Source organism: Stegodyphus dumicola, chromosome 5 (genome assembly GCF_044657685.1).
Source record: "Stegodyphus dumicola isolate Sdum_Otavi_A_Nest chromosome 5, ASM4465768v1".
Taxonomy (NCBI): domain Eukaryota; kingdom Metazoa; phylum Arthropoda; class Arachnida; order Araneae; family Eresidae; genus Stegodyphus; species Stegodyphus dumicola.
The window spans coordinates 170,113,920-170,131,648 of NC_140772.1; the positions used below are offsets into that span (position 1 = coordinate 170,113,920).

General features: G+C 30.8%; 1 protein-coding gene across 1 annotated transcript in view; it reads right to left on the minus strand.

Moving 5' to 3' along the window:
• Nucleotides 1-2,425: 2,425 nt before the first annotated feature.
• Nucleotides 2,426-17,729, minus strand: part of LOC118201494 (transcriptional adapter 1-like) — a 97,517-nt gene continuing 82,213 nt past the window's right edge. Inside the window, exon 10 of the mRNA XM_085817374.1 lies at nt 2,426-4,124. Coding sequence (XP_085673500.1) covers nt 4,008-4,124 — 117 coding nt within the window. The 3' untranslated portion in view covers nt 2,426-4,007. The remainder of the gene's footprint in view (nt 4,125-17,729) is intronic.

A 17,729-nucleotide genomic window follows, 5' to 3' on the forward strand; every position in this document is an offset into this window, starting at 1 on the left:
TATCGGCTTTCATGATTGAAATTCTCCTTCCCCAAAAATCTTATATAATTTTAAATATAAGAGTTTAATATTCAAGTTGATAAAAAAATAAGATATCTTTCATAATTTTGGAACAGAATATTTCCTTGTTGGTTTGGCTTTTCTAACATCAATTCTGTTTTTCACATGCTCAACTATCCGGAATTCGGTATTTCGAACTTTCTGGATAGACAAATTTTTACTGTTACTTAAATTGCTTTCAAAAGGGGAAGTAATAAGGTGGTCCACAAAATATTCTAATTTATAAAAAGTATGCAAAACAATGCCATAAAGGAATATAATTTTACCTACCACATAATAATTTAAGAAAAACAACTTTCAAAATAAAATGCTGTGAAAAATGCATATAAATTTAAGGAAAAAAAAAAAAAAAAAAAAACATTAGATTTCATTGCAAATACTTTTTAGGTTAATAAAATAAAATGAATAGTTAAAGCAAAGAAATCTGTACAGAAGCAATAAGCATCATAACTTGAATGTTTGATTTTTTTCTCCCTTCTGCTTCACACAGCAAAACTAAAAAATATTGTAACAAATCACCAACTTAATATTTTTTTATCAATCTTGTTTTAAAAGAGAGCATAGAATTTGCTTCTGTAAAAGTTTCAAAACTTAAAATAATAGACGTCAAACAGATGAAAAATTGGGCAATGTTAAAAAATTTACTATAAATTTCATACAAATTTAATTTCAAAGATGAATTTAAAAAATGATATTTTTAGTATGTTCATTAAATGAGGATATGTGAGAAAAATCATTTAAATATTAAATTTAAAAAAATCATTTTATTGCATTGTATTTACATTCAACAGCATGTGTACAAATATTGAACTTGACAGTTTATTGGAATAGTTTAAAAATTTATGGCAAACCTTTGACCATTGTGACAACAATGAGTGACTTACAGGAAAGAAGTGTATGAGACCTTTATGTGAGTTACATAATGCTGAAGTCATGGGGCGATGCTATGCACATAACTGGATTGATACAAATACTTGGTAAAAGTTATTTATAAGGACAAAGTTGACAATTGGGAATTTTTTTAAAAACGATTGCCAAACTATCAATATTTATTGTAAATCAGCAAACATTATCAGCATCTCAAAATAAAACTTAAAAATAGAATTCTGAATAATAAAATAAGGATTATATTATGCTTACAATAGAATACGATAATTATTCTTACTCTCCCCACATCCAAAGCATTTCTCTTGAAAAAGTATGAGAATTGCACAAATTCGGAATCACCCACATTAAACATTACATATATTATATTACATGGTACATTACTGTTTTTCTAACCTTGTGCACTCTGACCGGTTTTTGCCTCAAAAAATTCAGAAAGATGTACAAAATCAGAATAATGCCCAAATCATAGCTTTCTGCTACATTGCAGACCTACAGCACAGAAGTCAAACAGGAGTCTGTTTTTGACATTTAAAAATGCAGTTTTAAAATTAACATATAGTGACAGCACATGACTGAATGGGAAACACAATCCCATTATCTCTGCTTATCAAAAAAGTACATTTGTCAAAAGAAACCATTACAAAATAACGAAAAAAGAAAACTTACGAGATTAAAATCATTCGCTCTAACAATAAAATTTCCAAATTTGACATTCCTCTTATGCTTCACTTTGGACTAAATGTTGCATCAATACTTTTTCATAGCTTGTTCATGGGAATGTGGATACCGCAAAGCACCAAAGCTGCATATAAACTTGTATATGACTTACTCTTTTATATACTTTTCCAAATAATCTCCTTGATTTATTCTTGAATGTATTTACATTAATCAGAAATTTGTCACAGTAAATATATTGTTATGAATTTTGTATTTAATTTGTTATTTTTAGTAGAATTATAATTAAAATTGTTTTATATCCCCGTACAATGCAGCACGAGACTTATTTTGTGAGAAAGCTATGCCAGAAAAGTAAAAATTCAGGAGCATGTGCATTAAATAAATAAATATCTTGTAATTCTACTCTTTTGCTTTCCAGAAACCCCGAGAAAAGACCAGAAGATTCTCATGACTGATTTAAAAAACTTATAAAAACATCTCAGTTTAGTTGTTTACTTGTTTGTTGTTGTTGACTGCAGCAAATTCACGGTGAGATCGGATTAGCTTTCTCTGCACTTTGAATTGTGTTCTATTTAACGTTTTAGTAGTTTAAAATATAACTACTGTGTGATATTGTACGAATATCTGTGAGAGAAAATTTCAGCATTTCGTTTTATTTCTTGTGATAAGAATAAATTTTACGAACTTTTTATCAAACTTGTGCATTCAATCTATTACGAACCCATACGAAAAGAAAACAATATAATACGATGTTAAAAAAGAAATGAAACATAACATAAATGCTTAAGAAATGCCTAAAGACAGAAAAACAAATATTTTATAATACGATGCTATACAAAGAAAGCTCAATATTTTACACATACAGAAAATTATACACTTTCAAACCACAGAATTATAATTACGTCTTACTTTGTAAGATGAGCTCCAACAATAAAAATTGCATACACATAGCAAATTCCAGAAAACAGTCATTTAAGGAATTCAATATAAATCTTCTGTAATAACTACACATTTTGCATATAAAAAAATATTAAATTATATTCTTAAAGATAGAATTTATGACACTTTTTGGGAGAAAGCAGCTATTTTTTAATAAAAGGAACAAAAGTAAAAGCAACAGATTTATAAAACTTTTTCCCACACTCATCACCAAAATTTTTATTTCAAATGAAAATATATTTTATTAAGTTACTTACAGTACAAAGTCTGAAATCTGGATCTCAGGACTACTGGTTTTGTTTTGTTTTTTTAATACAAAATTCAAGAATTTAAAATAATAGAAATAAGTCTTCTATCCCACTTTCAAACTCCTGTTGGCTAGGGATCATACTTGCTGCTTGTACACTAATTAATGTTAGTCGCCCCACACACTGAATATTAAGGCATTCGTATTTTTCTATCTGAACCTAAACAGTAAGTGAAAGACATATTTGACATAGGATGTAGCTCATACTTTTTTCTAAATACCCATGGAGAGAAGAAGAAAGAGAGAATTAGCTTCCGAAAATCTTAAGTTCAATGAACATAGCAAACTGTACTCTTCCAACATTCTTTAATTTGATACAGTATATTATTTTGGGCAGGTTATTATAACTGCAGTTATGTTATTAAAATGACAGTCCAAATTTTTTATTTTTTTCCTAAAAGATTTTCTGATCCTTGCCCAGTAGCAGGATTTGCAAAGTATGCATAATGGAACAGAAAGAGAAAACAGTATTGCTGCAATTTGAGTTCATGAAATTGAGATTTCAAAATTAGGCAATATAACAGCCTTATTTTGGCATAAATTTTGAATTCTTTTCCAGTTAATGGCATTTGTAAACAAATGTGGAGAAGTGATAATAAATAAAAATGATATAACAGAAGTTTGCCAAAGCGATGAAGGTTTCTTTATCAAGAGTTAACTAATGGGTGGTGAAATCTGTAGGATGGTTTTAAATCCAAAAAAATATAGCTACTGACAGTGAAGAAAGCAACAAAGATGTTTTTGAGAATGAATAGATTTCACCTGATAGTTAAGTGGGAATTCTTTACATGCCAATTACAGGATTTTAGCAGTAGAACTTTGTAAGTGAATGCAAAATTATGTTTATCTATAAAATTAAAGAGAAAATATTAACATAAAAAAACTTTTTTTATTACTTACATTAAAAGAAATTATTAATAACAAAATTAAGACCACCTTTTAAAAATTTTGATTTTTGTAATATTATAAATGCTTCATTATTTTATAAACTACTGTTTCAGATTTTTAATACAATTTTTAGATGTCATCTCACTATACTTAAACTGATGATCTAAAATCCAGAAATTTATGGAATTGCTGAAGTTCCTAAACAATTTCATATCTTGGACTTTGTACTGTATAATTTATGATGTGATTAAGGGGTTTTCTCATTTCTTCCAGATGCTGAATTGTTTCCAAATGGCAGTCGAGCTAATATCTTTTCAATAGCTAGAGTATATAATGACCTGAGGGGCAATACATGAGGATAAACCTGAAATAAGATATTTAATATATACATTACACGCATGTAAAAATCTTCATATGCTCATACACTACTCATGAAAACATAGAATAAAACTTAACTTGAAAAATACAAATAGCATACAACTTTTAACAATCTGTATACTATAAAACAAATTCTAATGTACAATCAATTTAAAATCGCAGAATTTCATTTGGTACAAAATTAACTGTTGAAAATCCTTCTGAGTGCTATATGAAAATATATCTATAAATATTACATTACTTATACATTGTAATATAATAGTACATTAAATGCTTGATTAAACGGATTATTATAGGGTGAGGGATGTTATTCTTTCATAAAATCTGTTAAAATGTCTTTTTAAGTTATACAAGAAATAAAATCACAAATGCATAAGTTACAGCATTTAATTTTCTATTTGAAAATTGCAAAATCATAGAAACAATTTTTTAAAATTTAATAATAATAATCTGATGTGACCACCACATGACCTCCCTCCAATTACATGTTTCAAATAGTGATGAGCTTTAAATAAAGTATTGTTACAATATTGTTATGGAACTTGTATTTAGTTAGCTATTTTTAGTAGAATTGTAATTTAAATTATTTCCCTGTGCAATGCACTGTGTGATGTGTTTTAAGAGAAACTAAGCTGAAAAAGTAAAAATACAGGAGCAAGCGCATTTAGTAAATAGATATTTCGTGATTTATATTTTAACTGAATAAATGTAATTGACTACTGTGTTAGCTGTGGCCGTAATACTACTAGCTGTGGCCGTAATACTACTCTTTTGCTTTCCAGAAATCTCGAGAAAACTGAAATTACCAGAACATTCTCGTGCACAATTAATAAGCTTTGAAAAGCCGCAGAGAAACATCTCAGTTACAGCATTTGTTTAATTTGTTTACCACATTGTTGTTGTTTACTTAGCTGCTATAATTCTGAAATCAGATTAGCTTTCTCTGCACTTTGAATTACATTCTATTTAACGTTTTAGTAGTTTAAAATATCACTACTGCATGATATTGTGATATTGGACGAATATCTTTAAGGATAAATCCAGCGTTTTGTTATATTTCTTGTGATAAGAATAAATTTTATTAACTTTTTATCAGACTTGTGTATTCAATCTATTATGAGCCTGTACACACGCAACAATATAAAACTTATTTAAACTCACTGTTATTTAAATTTGGAATTGATTGATTGCAAATTGAAACTATTTAAAAACATTATGGCACAATGTTAATTATACCTACTACTTTTTTTAATTATTATTCTATTCTCCCACTGAATGGAAAATTATAATTATATGTACACATGTATAATTATTGTGCACATGTTTGCATGCTTTCATTTGAAAGTATTGCATCAATCACAGCATAGTTTCTAGTCATATAGTGTTTAGATTTACAAATCAATGACTTAACAATCAACAAAAATTTTAAAAGCAACCTACCTTTAGAATTTCTGACTCGAATGTTAAATGTTGCCATACACTTTTTCCAGTCTTTTCTTAATTCATGATATCAGTATTTAATTTTCTTAGTAAAGTTACAAATTTTTATTTGTCTTTTAGCTATGCTTATTAAACATAACTTTCTTTGCACTTATGCCAGATGAAATTTAAAGGCAAAATCCTTAAAAGCAGCATATCTTCAGGGTTCATAACATTTCTGCCCATAGAAATTTTTTTTAAGATGCCCAAATTTTACTTTAAGACTATTATAGGAATAAAATAATAGACTATTATAGGAATAAAATAGATCTCTATATAGGATATATATTATTGTTAAGCATAATCTAATACTTAATGTAACTGTAAAACAAATTCGAGAATAAAATCAACATCATAAAAGTTATCAAGTAATTAGCATTAAATTACAAAAATTTCTTGAAACTTTTATATAGTATACTTCTTTAAAACTGTTCCACATATTTCAAATAAAATGCCACTAATACTCTCTTAAAAGTTTTACTATAAGCTAGCTTTATATTGATTCTTTTATCCCTTTTTTCATCACGTACTCAATCAACCAATAGGTTTATGCAGATTTTTTGTTAAACAGCATGGGTTAAAATGAGAAAGAAAATTTTAGTCACTATGATTGATAACAAAAGCTTGACTGTTGCCACCGCGTGGCAAGAAATCCATATATCAAGACTGAAATGTGCGATGTTGGCACAATCCATAACAGGTGAAAGTTAGTTTGTTCCAGTTAGTGTTGTAGCTTCACGTACAGTTGCTGGAACTGTAATCCAGCTAACATAATGTTTCATTAAGCTGCAGAACACAAAAGGTGATAAGTTGTTTTGTGTTATTTTAAGTCTCACTAAGCATAAGAAGCTGTAAAGTTTTAGGTTAATTTTTGCATTTTTGAACTGTATCTTGTGTCCACAGTAATGATTAGGGAAAAGCAATAACTGGCCTTACAGATAACTTCTAAGGGTAAACAGTTGGTTGCAAATTATAAATTTACATGGTCACTATTAAAAAAAGTGTAATATTTGTTAAAAAAGCACTATTAAAATTGCAATCTAAGTGCATTTTGCAGTTTAAAATAACAGATAAAAAAATATATAACTTACAATACTGATTCTAAAATGATATAATGACAATTACATATTAAAAGTAATTAATAATTGTCATTAATAATTATTAATTACTTTTAATATGCAATTGTCCTTACAAATAATTACATTAATAATTGCCTTTATATCATTCTAAAATGATATAAGGACAATTATTATTATATCAATTACATGCGTATTTTGTTTGAACACTCTAAAAAATATTATCTGTCTTTTTAATTTGAATATTTTCCATATATTTTTGAAAAATATCTGAAACAATAACTTGTAAATACCCCCCAAGCAACTTTTCTAAATCCATTTTAATAGACAAATAATTGTTCCTGTCACCCTTTTCCCCTCCTAATTTGTTATTGTTTCAAAAATATACTTTTGAAGAATAATTTTTATCTTTATGTAACCAATTTCTTCTTCAGCAAGTTTCTGCTTCATTTTAGAATTTTTAGAATTCATTTTAAGATGCCTGTTATTCTAAAAAAAAATGCATATGTTTAGAACAGATACAAAAGGGGTTCTCAACCAGGGGGAATTCCCAGGGAAGAATTTCATGTTTCCAGAGAGAGGAATGTGATCAACCTTTCATTTAGCTGTTAAATATTTACTTATAAAAAATTATTTTCCTACAAGTTTTGGTATTTATTAACACTTTCTCTACTTTTTCTTATTTAATTTATCAAATACATTAAAAAATAATCGAAATAAATGCATGTGTAACAAAATTGAAAGATGGCAAAATGTCTAGAATTTAGGACAGGCAATGGACAGCAGAATTTAGCACCAGGTGGGAAAATGCCCTGCATATGATACACACAGCATAAATAATTAATCTTTTACATTGTGAGTTTTCAATTCCTTTTTTAATGGAAAATTTTCAAGTGACAAGATTAGAACCACTTTTGCAATTTTACACCTTGTGTCTAGTGAAAAGATGAGAAAATAAAGTGACAATAAACATGTTTAAGAGAAAGACTTTTTAGGATCAAAAGCGGAAAATTCAAAAAAATTTATTTTCACTATTCTTGCACACATTCTTCAAAAAATACAAAATTCATCACTACTAAACAGTAAAACACATCCCTTACATGTTAATACCATCAACATATCTTTCATTTTGTTGCATTTTTCTGGAATCTTCTGGAATTATAAGTCAATAAATCTTGCCTTACAAATCCTCCTTACCTTTTCTAGGTGCAAGTTCTAAGATCCAAAAGAAAAATTATCCCTACCAACTGTGTGAGAATAAAAAGTAAGATTTTTGGTGGAAAAAAAAAAAGAGAGAGAGAGAGAAAAGTGAATTTTAGAGAGAATACTGATAAACATTTAAATATTCTGAAATAATTACAATATTTCAGAATATTTAAATGCACAAATATTGCTTAAGTAAAAAAATATATATTAAATTTATTTCAAAATAATTACAGAATCTTTTTGGGGCATAAGAAGTGTTTTGAAAACTGCGCTAATAGCATTTATTATTATCTATTTAGTTTTCAGAATGAAAATATTCCTAATTCACCAAAATGGATAAGTAACGTTACTGAACATTACTTTAAATATAATAAAATAAAATACGACAAAGGAAAATAAATATGTTTTTGCTATTTCTTAAATTAAAATTTAATATGTTATCATTATTTTAATGATATTTATCAAAGCTGTTACGTTTGTAAAAAAAACATGGAAATTGCTGGATAAAAATTTCTGAATACAAATCGGTCTTAAATTGCCCAATTTAAAGATGCATAATAATATAGTTTATTCTATTATGCATCTCTAAATTTTACAACTAAATGCAGCTCTAAATTAAATAATAAACAACTTTCATAAAGAGAAAAGTTGTTTTTGATGTAGCATTTTATAAACTCTTCATTCGCAAAAGAAATTAATGTTTGTTTTGATGCCTATCCAAAAACTTAAATTTTGCACCATTTATATTAGAAGTACAAATTAATTCAAAGATAATGCATCAAATGTGTATTTGTCAATGAATTACCAAAAAATATTCTTCCAAAATGTTAATTCAGACTAAAAATGACAATCATAAAAAACACCAACAGAAATGCATGATGTAAAATTAAGAATCTTATGCTGATTTTGGCTGAAATTAAAAGACTTTTAAGCACCAAAAAATCATTCGCCCCCCCCCCAAAAAAAAACATAAGCACATGTAAGAACCATATGAACTCTGTATCTTGAGAATTCCCAACAGAGCATTAAGCGTTGCCATACTTTATATATATATATTTGCTATATTATTAATATTTACTGCATTCTTTCTTTAAAAATAAAATGTAACAATATTTACAGCTCCTATCTATTTAAAATCATTCAGCACAAGAGTGAAATAAATGCAAAATTGAGGACTGAGGCTAATATGTTTGATTGCTTCGCAATGAGCAAATTCTCATAACATTTGACATAACTCCAAGAATACATTTAATGCTTAAATATAAATAATATTTTGTTCTAAATCAGGTACATGTTTTAAATAACAAATATAAAAAATTTTGAGTGGCCTCCTCAAATATGTTTTCATGAAAGTCTGTTCACAGCTTCAAGTAAAGGACTTCTGGCTTTTTAATTTAAGCCAAAATCTTATATGTTGTTCCCAATGATATAAAAAGTTTTAAATACTGAAATTGGAAAGTTTTCGATTATATTTTAATATAGTTTTTCATTAACCCTTTCATTTCAGGCATGTCACATTTACATCAAATGCCTCAAAGTAGAGTTTGAGTGAATCTCTGTTTAAATTGACTCTTAAGACAGGTGTACCACACATGAATTTTTTGATGGAATGTTTAATAAGTATTTTTATTGCAAATAGATGCAGCTCTGTACAGTAAGACCCCACTTAACGTTGTTTCGTTTAGCGCTGTTTCAGTTTAACACTCTTTTATTTCAACCCGGGGATTCCCCAAAATTGCTCGCAGCATTACGGGTATTCCCCGAAATTGTGCGCAGCACTAGGTTTCCAAATAACATATCCGAAACAGTATAGTTGTGTTTCTTGTTTGGTGCGGTGCTGTACGGACGCATTTTTATCATTTGAAACATTTGTTGACATGATTATAAGTATTAATTTATATAATACTATAACGATTAATACAGTGACAAATGTTATGATCTTTAGTTTTTATCATAGGTGATAATAAAAAACAAGAAAAGAAAGAAACCAGAAGAAGCATTTCACTGGACACTAAAATGCAAGTGATTAGATGATTAGTTTCTGGTGAACGTCAATCTCAAATTAGTACTGCATTGAATTTGACAACTTCAACAATAAGGACAATTCTTAAGAATAAAGAAAAAATACTGTCATCGGTAACTGCAACTACGTCAAGCTCTACAACTAGAATTACCAGTTCTAGAAATAACATTATAGAGGAAATGGAAAAACGACTGTCTATATGGATTGACGACGAAATTGAACGCAATATGCCATTAAGCCAATCTATCATAATGCCTTCTTGACAAAAAGGCAGAAAATTGGAAACACAGAGACTGAATGATCTGACTGACTGAGAATTTTATTCGTTTTTATGAGTATATTCGTTTACATCGTTTTCATTTTTGTAAGAAACAATGTTTGGTTTTATTTTTATTTAAAAAAAAAAAATTATTAAATTTAATACCTAACCAATTTTCTTAATCTTCCCCTAACCCCATTATTTACATATTAAGATAGCCTCGTTTAGCGCTGTTCCGCATTACGCTCTACTTTGATGGAACGTATCCCCCGCGTTAAGCGGGGTCTTACTGTATATGTTATGGAAGTTATTGAGACTGGAGAATGTTAACCTTCATCCCATTACAGTAATTTTGTTTCCTTGTATAAAAGTAAAGAAAGTACCACAATAGTAAAACATTTTGTGTATCGTATTTCAACAGAAATATCCATTTTGACCATTCCCAAATCTGTCTGGATGATTTTTATTCTTGACATATATGTACGGATAGAATAAAGGATTTGCCCCCCCCTCCCAACTGGATTTAAAGTAGATTCAAAAAGGGATTTTGATGACATCTGTAGGCACGTATGTATATATCTTCATTACTGCAAACCCATAAACCATAGAATGTTGATATGGGATTGTAATAGCATCTAGTTCTGCAATCCCTTTTTTAGTGCAATCAATAGAAATAAATGTGTATACATGGATGAGCCAAAACATTATCACCATCCCCACACCTTTCAATGAACTCATCTGAATGATGTGGAGGGCACGTGACTAAGTGGGAATGGTATTTAACTGCTGCTGGAAAAGTTAAGGAACCATTCTTGCACTTACTTTTGCAAGGGAAAGGCTGCTGATATAAGCGAATTTGATAGAGGAAAGAGTGTAATGACCCCAATACTTGGAACAAGTACATCCGAAACTGTATGACTGGTAGATTGTTCATGATTTGCCGTTGTTAGTATTTACGTAACATATATAAATGATGTCAATACCAGCAGTAGATGCAGAGGTGTTGTATTTCCACACATCATCAAAGAAAAAGGACATCGGAGACTTTCCTGCTTGGTACAGCAAAATCGGCATCGGACAGTGGCTCAGCTGACAGCCCAATAGAATGCAAGTCTAAGTGCAAGTGTTTCGGAAGACACAATTCAGTGGACACTGTTGGATATGGGACTTTACAGCAGACACCCTACTTATGTGTCTCTGTTGGCCAAGCGTCATTATCAACTACACCTACAGTGGGCCTTGGAACATCGAGAGAGCATCATGAATAAGTAGAAGACAGTTGCTTGGGCGGATGAATTATGATTTCTCATTCATCACGTCGATGGGGTTGTGAGGTACCCCACTTTCCACGCAAACAGTTGTTCTTACCTGTATAGCAGGTAATAAACAGGCAGGTGGTGGCAATATTATGTTTTGGGAAACGTTCTCGTGGGCAGCTCTAAGATCCTTAGCTGTGGTACAACAGACCATGAAAGCTGCAGACTATCTGAATGTAACTGCAGATCACATGCACCCTTACATGGCATCTGTCTTTCCAACTGGAAATGGAATCTTCCAGCAGAACCATGTCACAAGGCTTGAATTGTGTTGGGGTGGTTCTAGGAGCATAAGGATAAATTCCAATTAATATTCATGCCACTTAACGGATCTTAATCCGATTGAGCACATTTGGGATGTCATGGAGCGGCAGCTCAGACCTCAAACACCATCATATCATGTATCCCGACTTTGCACGTCTTAAACATTTGGTATAACCTGTCTCCAGGCATCTATCAATAACTTGTAGCATCCATATCAAAACGACTTGGAGCTGTTTTGCAGGTTGAAGGTCACGCAATGCATTATTGAATAATGTTTTGGCTCTTTAGTGTAAGTAGTCTGTTTACAATTATTCAATTTTTTTTAATTTAAGATACTCCTAACAGTTCAGAAGCTTTATTCAAGCTGCTGCTAACACAGCTTGGAGGGATACATCTTTATATAAGATAGTTTGGAATGGCAGTATGCACCTGACAATATTCATATACTTTCCCAGATTTAATAACAAACTTTATGACTCTGAAAAGTCAGACACTGCAATAAAAGTCTGATAATTCAGTGGTTTCAAAAATGTAATAATCTGGTGCCTTTATCACCAGCATTTGTCTTAAGATGACCTCTACTAGCATTAGTAATATTCTCCAAGATGCAGCAATTGCATAGTGCATTTTTTCCCCTTTTTTATTAGTCCTTTGCTTAAAATTTTATGTTTCAGTAATCATTAACTTCATTTATTTATTTAAAAATGTTTTTAAAACTTTTTTATGATGATAAAGATATTGATAAGGGAATAAAATAGCCTTTAACAATTCCCCAAAAGTGAATATTTTTATTCAACTAGTAAAAGTTAAAAATAAAAGTATATAATTTTAAATATGAAATATTTCACATTGGATAAAATAATGAATATATATATATATATTACTCATTATTTGGCTACTGAAATTCTATCACATTTGTAATATACTAATTTCATTTAAGTAATTAATTTTAAATATGAAATATTTCACATTGGATAAAATAATGAATATATATATATATATTACTCATTATTTGGCTACTGAAATTCTATCACATTTGTAATATACTAGTTTCATTTAAGTAATATATTTTCTGCACTGTTGAAAAATAATTTTCTTTGCAAATAATAATGTGTTATTGAGTAGGCAGTCATAATGTTTTGGCTCTTCAATATGTGTGTGTGTGGTTATACATATATAAATTTTTATGCTTGTTACGAAAAAATAAAGTGAGAAAATTGACCAGGATATTTAATATTAAAATTTGCAATTTTTAATGTCATCTTCAACTTTGCTTGAGAGATAAGTTAATTTATTAAGGATAATATGAGGAAGTAAGTTTAAATTAAATGCAGCAAAAAATGTGTATAATTTAATAGGCCATACAAGGAAGTCATATGATGCCCACTTCAAATTTTTTATTTTTATTATTTTGGAATCAAAGTAGAAATCGAAGGTTGGGTAATGTAAATATATAAAACTGGCTATTAACTGTGCAGCTGATACAAATGCATGGAGACGCTACTGAATTCTTTTGTTTTGGGCAATACGGGTGTTAAGGCAGAAGTGATCTGGCAACCACGATGGGAGAAAACGACAACGTGGTTAGCTAGCGGCCATTATTAGTGTGCTTGATTGCGTGCTGAGAGGTGCACCTATGCGATGGCAAGAGTGTCCATCCAAACAGAAGTTAAACGAAATAAAGCTACAGTCCATTAAATTTTGGTGTTTGTGTTTCCTGAGTACTTATATGTTTATTCTCGAACATATTTTGTGGTCTGTGCAACCCGGTAGGAAGATTAGTGCCTATGGATAAAGTGCTGGTTAAAAAGCTTAAAGGTGAAGTGTTAAATTGATAAAAAAGTGTGATATGTTACTTCGCATTCAACATAAAAATTAGTGTGTGTTTGGATTTACAAATTTCGGGTTCATTTGGATTACCTCAAACGGAGGTAAGTGAATTTGCTCATATGTTCGGTATTATTAATTAACGTTAATTATGGAAGCACTTTTAATTAAGAAAAGAATTTTAAAGTCAAATATAATGAAAGCGACATCAGACTTCGAAAAATATACTTGTGATGAATTTCAGTTACAACTTTTTGAAAATAAATGTGCAAAATTTAATAATGAGTGTTCAGATATGTTTGATAAATTATTTGTAATAGTTGATGAAAGAGAGTTTGATAAATATGTAACTGAACAACAATTTGTTCAAGACAGTATTGATACTTTGTGGGTTAAGGTTAAACGACAAATGTCAAAATTTAGTGCTAAAGATGCAAGTAATGTAAAGATTGAAAATACCAGTGCACAAGGTATGAAATTACCTAAATTAAACTTGCCGTCTTTTAGTGGAAATATTCAAGATTGGTTAAGCTTTCGGGATCTTTTCATTTCAAGCATTCATAATAATAATGTATTATTGGATTCCCAAAAGCTCTCGTATTTGAAGTTATCGCTTCATGGCGAAGCAGCTAGGATTATTCAATCAGTCACAATTTGTGACAATAACTATAAAATTGCTTGGGATTTTTTAGAAGAGAGATACTCCAATAAACGTGATCAGGTTTTCGCTCAGATAAAGCGTTTCATGTCAATTTCTGCCATACAAAATGAAAGCCGTCTTCTATTTTGAAATTAGTAGACACAGTGAATGAAAGCGTAAGGTCTTTGGAAATATTAGACCAAAAAATAGAGGGATTCGCAGAAACATTTCTTGCATATATTTTGCTGCAAAAATTGGATGTTTCCACTTGTCTTTGGTGGGAAAGAGATTCAAAATCAAGTGAGTTACCTAAATTATCTGAGCTTATTACATTTCTAAAAAATCATGCTATCTAAAAACTTTGCAGTCTCATCAAAGTCATCTAATGTGTTTAATGCAAAAAAGAGTCAACCTATTCAAAAGGTGACTGCCTTAGTGTCAAATGTTAAAGGTCAAGATTTTAAATGTATTTGTTGTAAAAGTATCAATTTTCACAAGTTGTATAAATGTAATTCTTTCTTGAAAATGACTGTAAGTGAACGTCTTGAATTTGTTAAGAAACATAAATTATGCTTTAATTGCTTGGGTTTTAATCCGACTCATTCTGCAAAGAACTGTCGTTCAGAATTCAGCTGTTCAAAATGCATGAAAAAACACCATAGTTTACTGCATTTTCCCAATCAAGACATTTCGCATTCACCTGCTACTATAGCGAGTTGTGTGGAGAAGGAGGAAGCACCGGCTAATAATTCTGACCCTCCTTTAGTAGACAACTCGAATCTAAACCCTGACACCAGATGTTTTGAAATGTTATCTAATTGCAACCAAATAAACAATTCGGAATTTAGTGGTTCGTCTGTAACTGCTTCACAGGTGATTTCGAAGGAGGTATTACTATCTACTGCTATTATTTATGTTAAAGATTCTTGCAGGCATTTTATTGCTTGTCGAGCTTTACTTGACTGCGGAAGTCAGTGTTCGTGTTTCACCTATGATTTCGCTAATAGGCTTGGAATAAAAGGGAGTAAAATTAACACATCAATTTCATGTTTAAATGGAAAAGCTCTATCGGTAAAATCCAAGCTTACTGCTGTGATATCAAACAAGCATGATTACCACCGTGCTCTCGAATTCTTTGTTGTACCTAAAATTAATGATTTGGTACCAGTGAATTATTTTAAATTTTCATTTTCACAGCTTCCGCAAAAGATCAAACTAGCGAATCCTCATTTTAACAATCCCCAGAAAATAGATGCCTTGTTAGGTACAGAATGCTTTTATGAACTATTGAAGGCTGATCAAATTCATCCACGAAATTCTAATTTAACTCTTCAAAATTCCGTATTTGGATACATTGCTACCGGTGTAAATGTTGGTTCAAATTCAGGCAATACGATTCAGTGCAGATTTATGAAAGTCAAAGAAGACTTAAATTCACTAATCAAGTCCTTTTGGGAAATTGAGGCTGTTACAGAATCACTCAAAATAAAAAATAAAGAAGTAGAATGTGAGGAGCATTTTAGAAAAACCCATCAGAGGGATATTGAGGGTAGATATGTAGTGACGCTACCATTAAGGCAAGATGTTCATTTGGGTGATTCTTCGCAATTAGCCACCCAGCGGTTAAATAATTTGTGGAAGAGACTAGACAAAACCCCTGACATGTCTAGGATGTATTGTGAGTTCATGAGTGAATATGAAGCGTTAGGGCATATGCAAAAAATGCAGAGTGTGACGGAAACTCCTAAATACATAATGCCTCATCATGGTGTTTATAAGGCAGACAGCAGTACAACTAAGTTACGAGTGGTATTCGACGCATCGGCTCCTTCATCGTCTGGTTTTTCATTAAACGACTGTTTGATGAATGGAGGTGTAGTTCAAGATGACCTGTTTGCTATCTTGCTACGATTTAGAAAACACAAGGTGGCTTTCACTGCTGATATATGCAAGATGTATCGGCAGATTCGTATAGATCCTGAGCAACGAAAACTTCAATGCATACTTTGGAAAAATACGTTGAATGATGCATCTAAACTTTATCAATTACTTACGGTAACATATGGAACAAAATCAGCGCCTTTTTTAGCAACAAGAGTTTTGAGGCAGTTAGCCTTAGATGAAAAAGATAAGTATCCATCGGCTTCTAAAACAACACTCAATGATTTTTATGTTGATGACATTTTGTCTGGTGCAGAAGATGTCACCTCTGCTGTAGAATTGCAGCGGCAGTTAATAGGCATGATACAATCTGCGAAAATGGAATTGCACAAGTGGTGCTCAAACGAAAAAATTCTTTTAGAACAAGTTCCATTCGAAAAACAAGAGTATCGTTTTGGAGAATCTTCACAAAGCACCGTAAAGACTCTGGGTTTAAGATGGAATCCAGAAGAAGACTCTTTTAGTTTTACTGTGTCTAGTTCGTCAAGATTCTGTACAAAACGCACGGTTTTGGCTGATATTGCTAAACTGTTTGATCCTTTAGGTTTCCTAGGGCCTGTAATCATGCGCGCTAAGATATTCCTGCAAAGGCTGTGGCTTTTACATCTAGAGTGGGATGATCCACTTCCTTTCAAAGAGCGACAAGAATGGGAGACATTTCAAAAGGCCCTACCAGAGCTGAAACAAATCAAAGTCCCTCGTTGCACTCTAATAGAATCAATTAAAGAAATTGAGCTCCACTGTTTTGCTGATGCTTCAAAGTTTGGATATGGTGGAGTAATTTACTTGCGCTGTGTCTCTAAAATTGGCGAAGTTAAAGTGACTTTACTTTGCAGCAAATCTCGAGTATCGCCTATCAAAGTAATAACCATTCCTCGTCTGGAGTTGTGTGCAGAGCTCCTTTCCAAACTTGTGTGTAAGGTAATAACATCTTTGAGCTTATATGTTGACAAAGTTATTCTGTACACAGATTCAACAATTGTGTTAGCCTAGATTGCTACATCTCCTCATCTTCTTAAAGTGTTTGTGTCAAATAGAGTAGCTCGTATCCAAGAGCTAACTAAGGATTTCTGCTGGCAACATGTCAGAACAGCAGACAATCCGCTGACCTAATTTCTCGCGGTCTGAGACCGGAAATTATTGCTGACAACTCTTTGTGGTTTCAAGGACCAAATTTTCTGCATCAACAGGTCATCAATTATAGTGTTAATAATAACTTTGGAAATTCAAATGAGAACTATGTGCGCGAACTGAAACTTATTTCTAATGTAAATTTGACCGTAACTGTTAAAAATTCTCTTTTGGATTATGTTTTTAGTATTACTAATTGTTATGCTAAATTAATTAATGTTTTTGCTTATGTTTTAAGATTTATAAGAAATTGTAGATCCAAGGAAAAACAAGTAGGTCATCTGACAGTAGATGAGGTTTCGTTAAGCGAAAATAAATTACTTTCCTCAGTCCAATGTCAAAACTTTCCTGAAGAATTCAAGAACTTAAGTAAGAGAAGGGAAGTATGTAAAAATAGTCAGTTAAAATTTTTATGTCCCTTTCTAGATG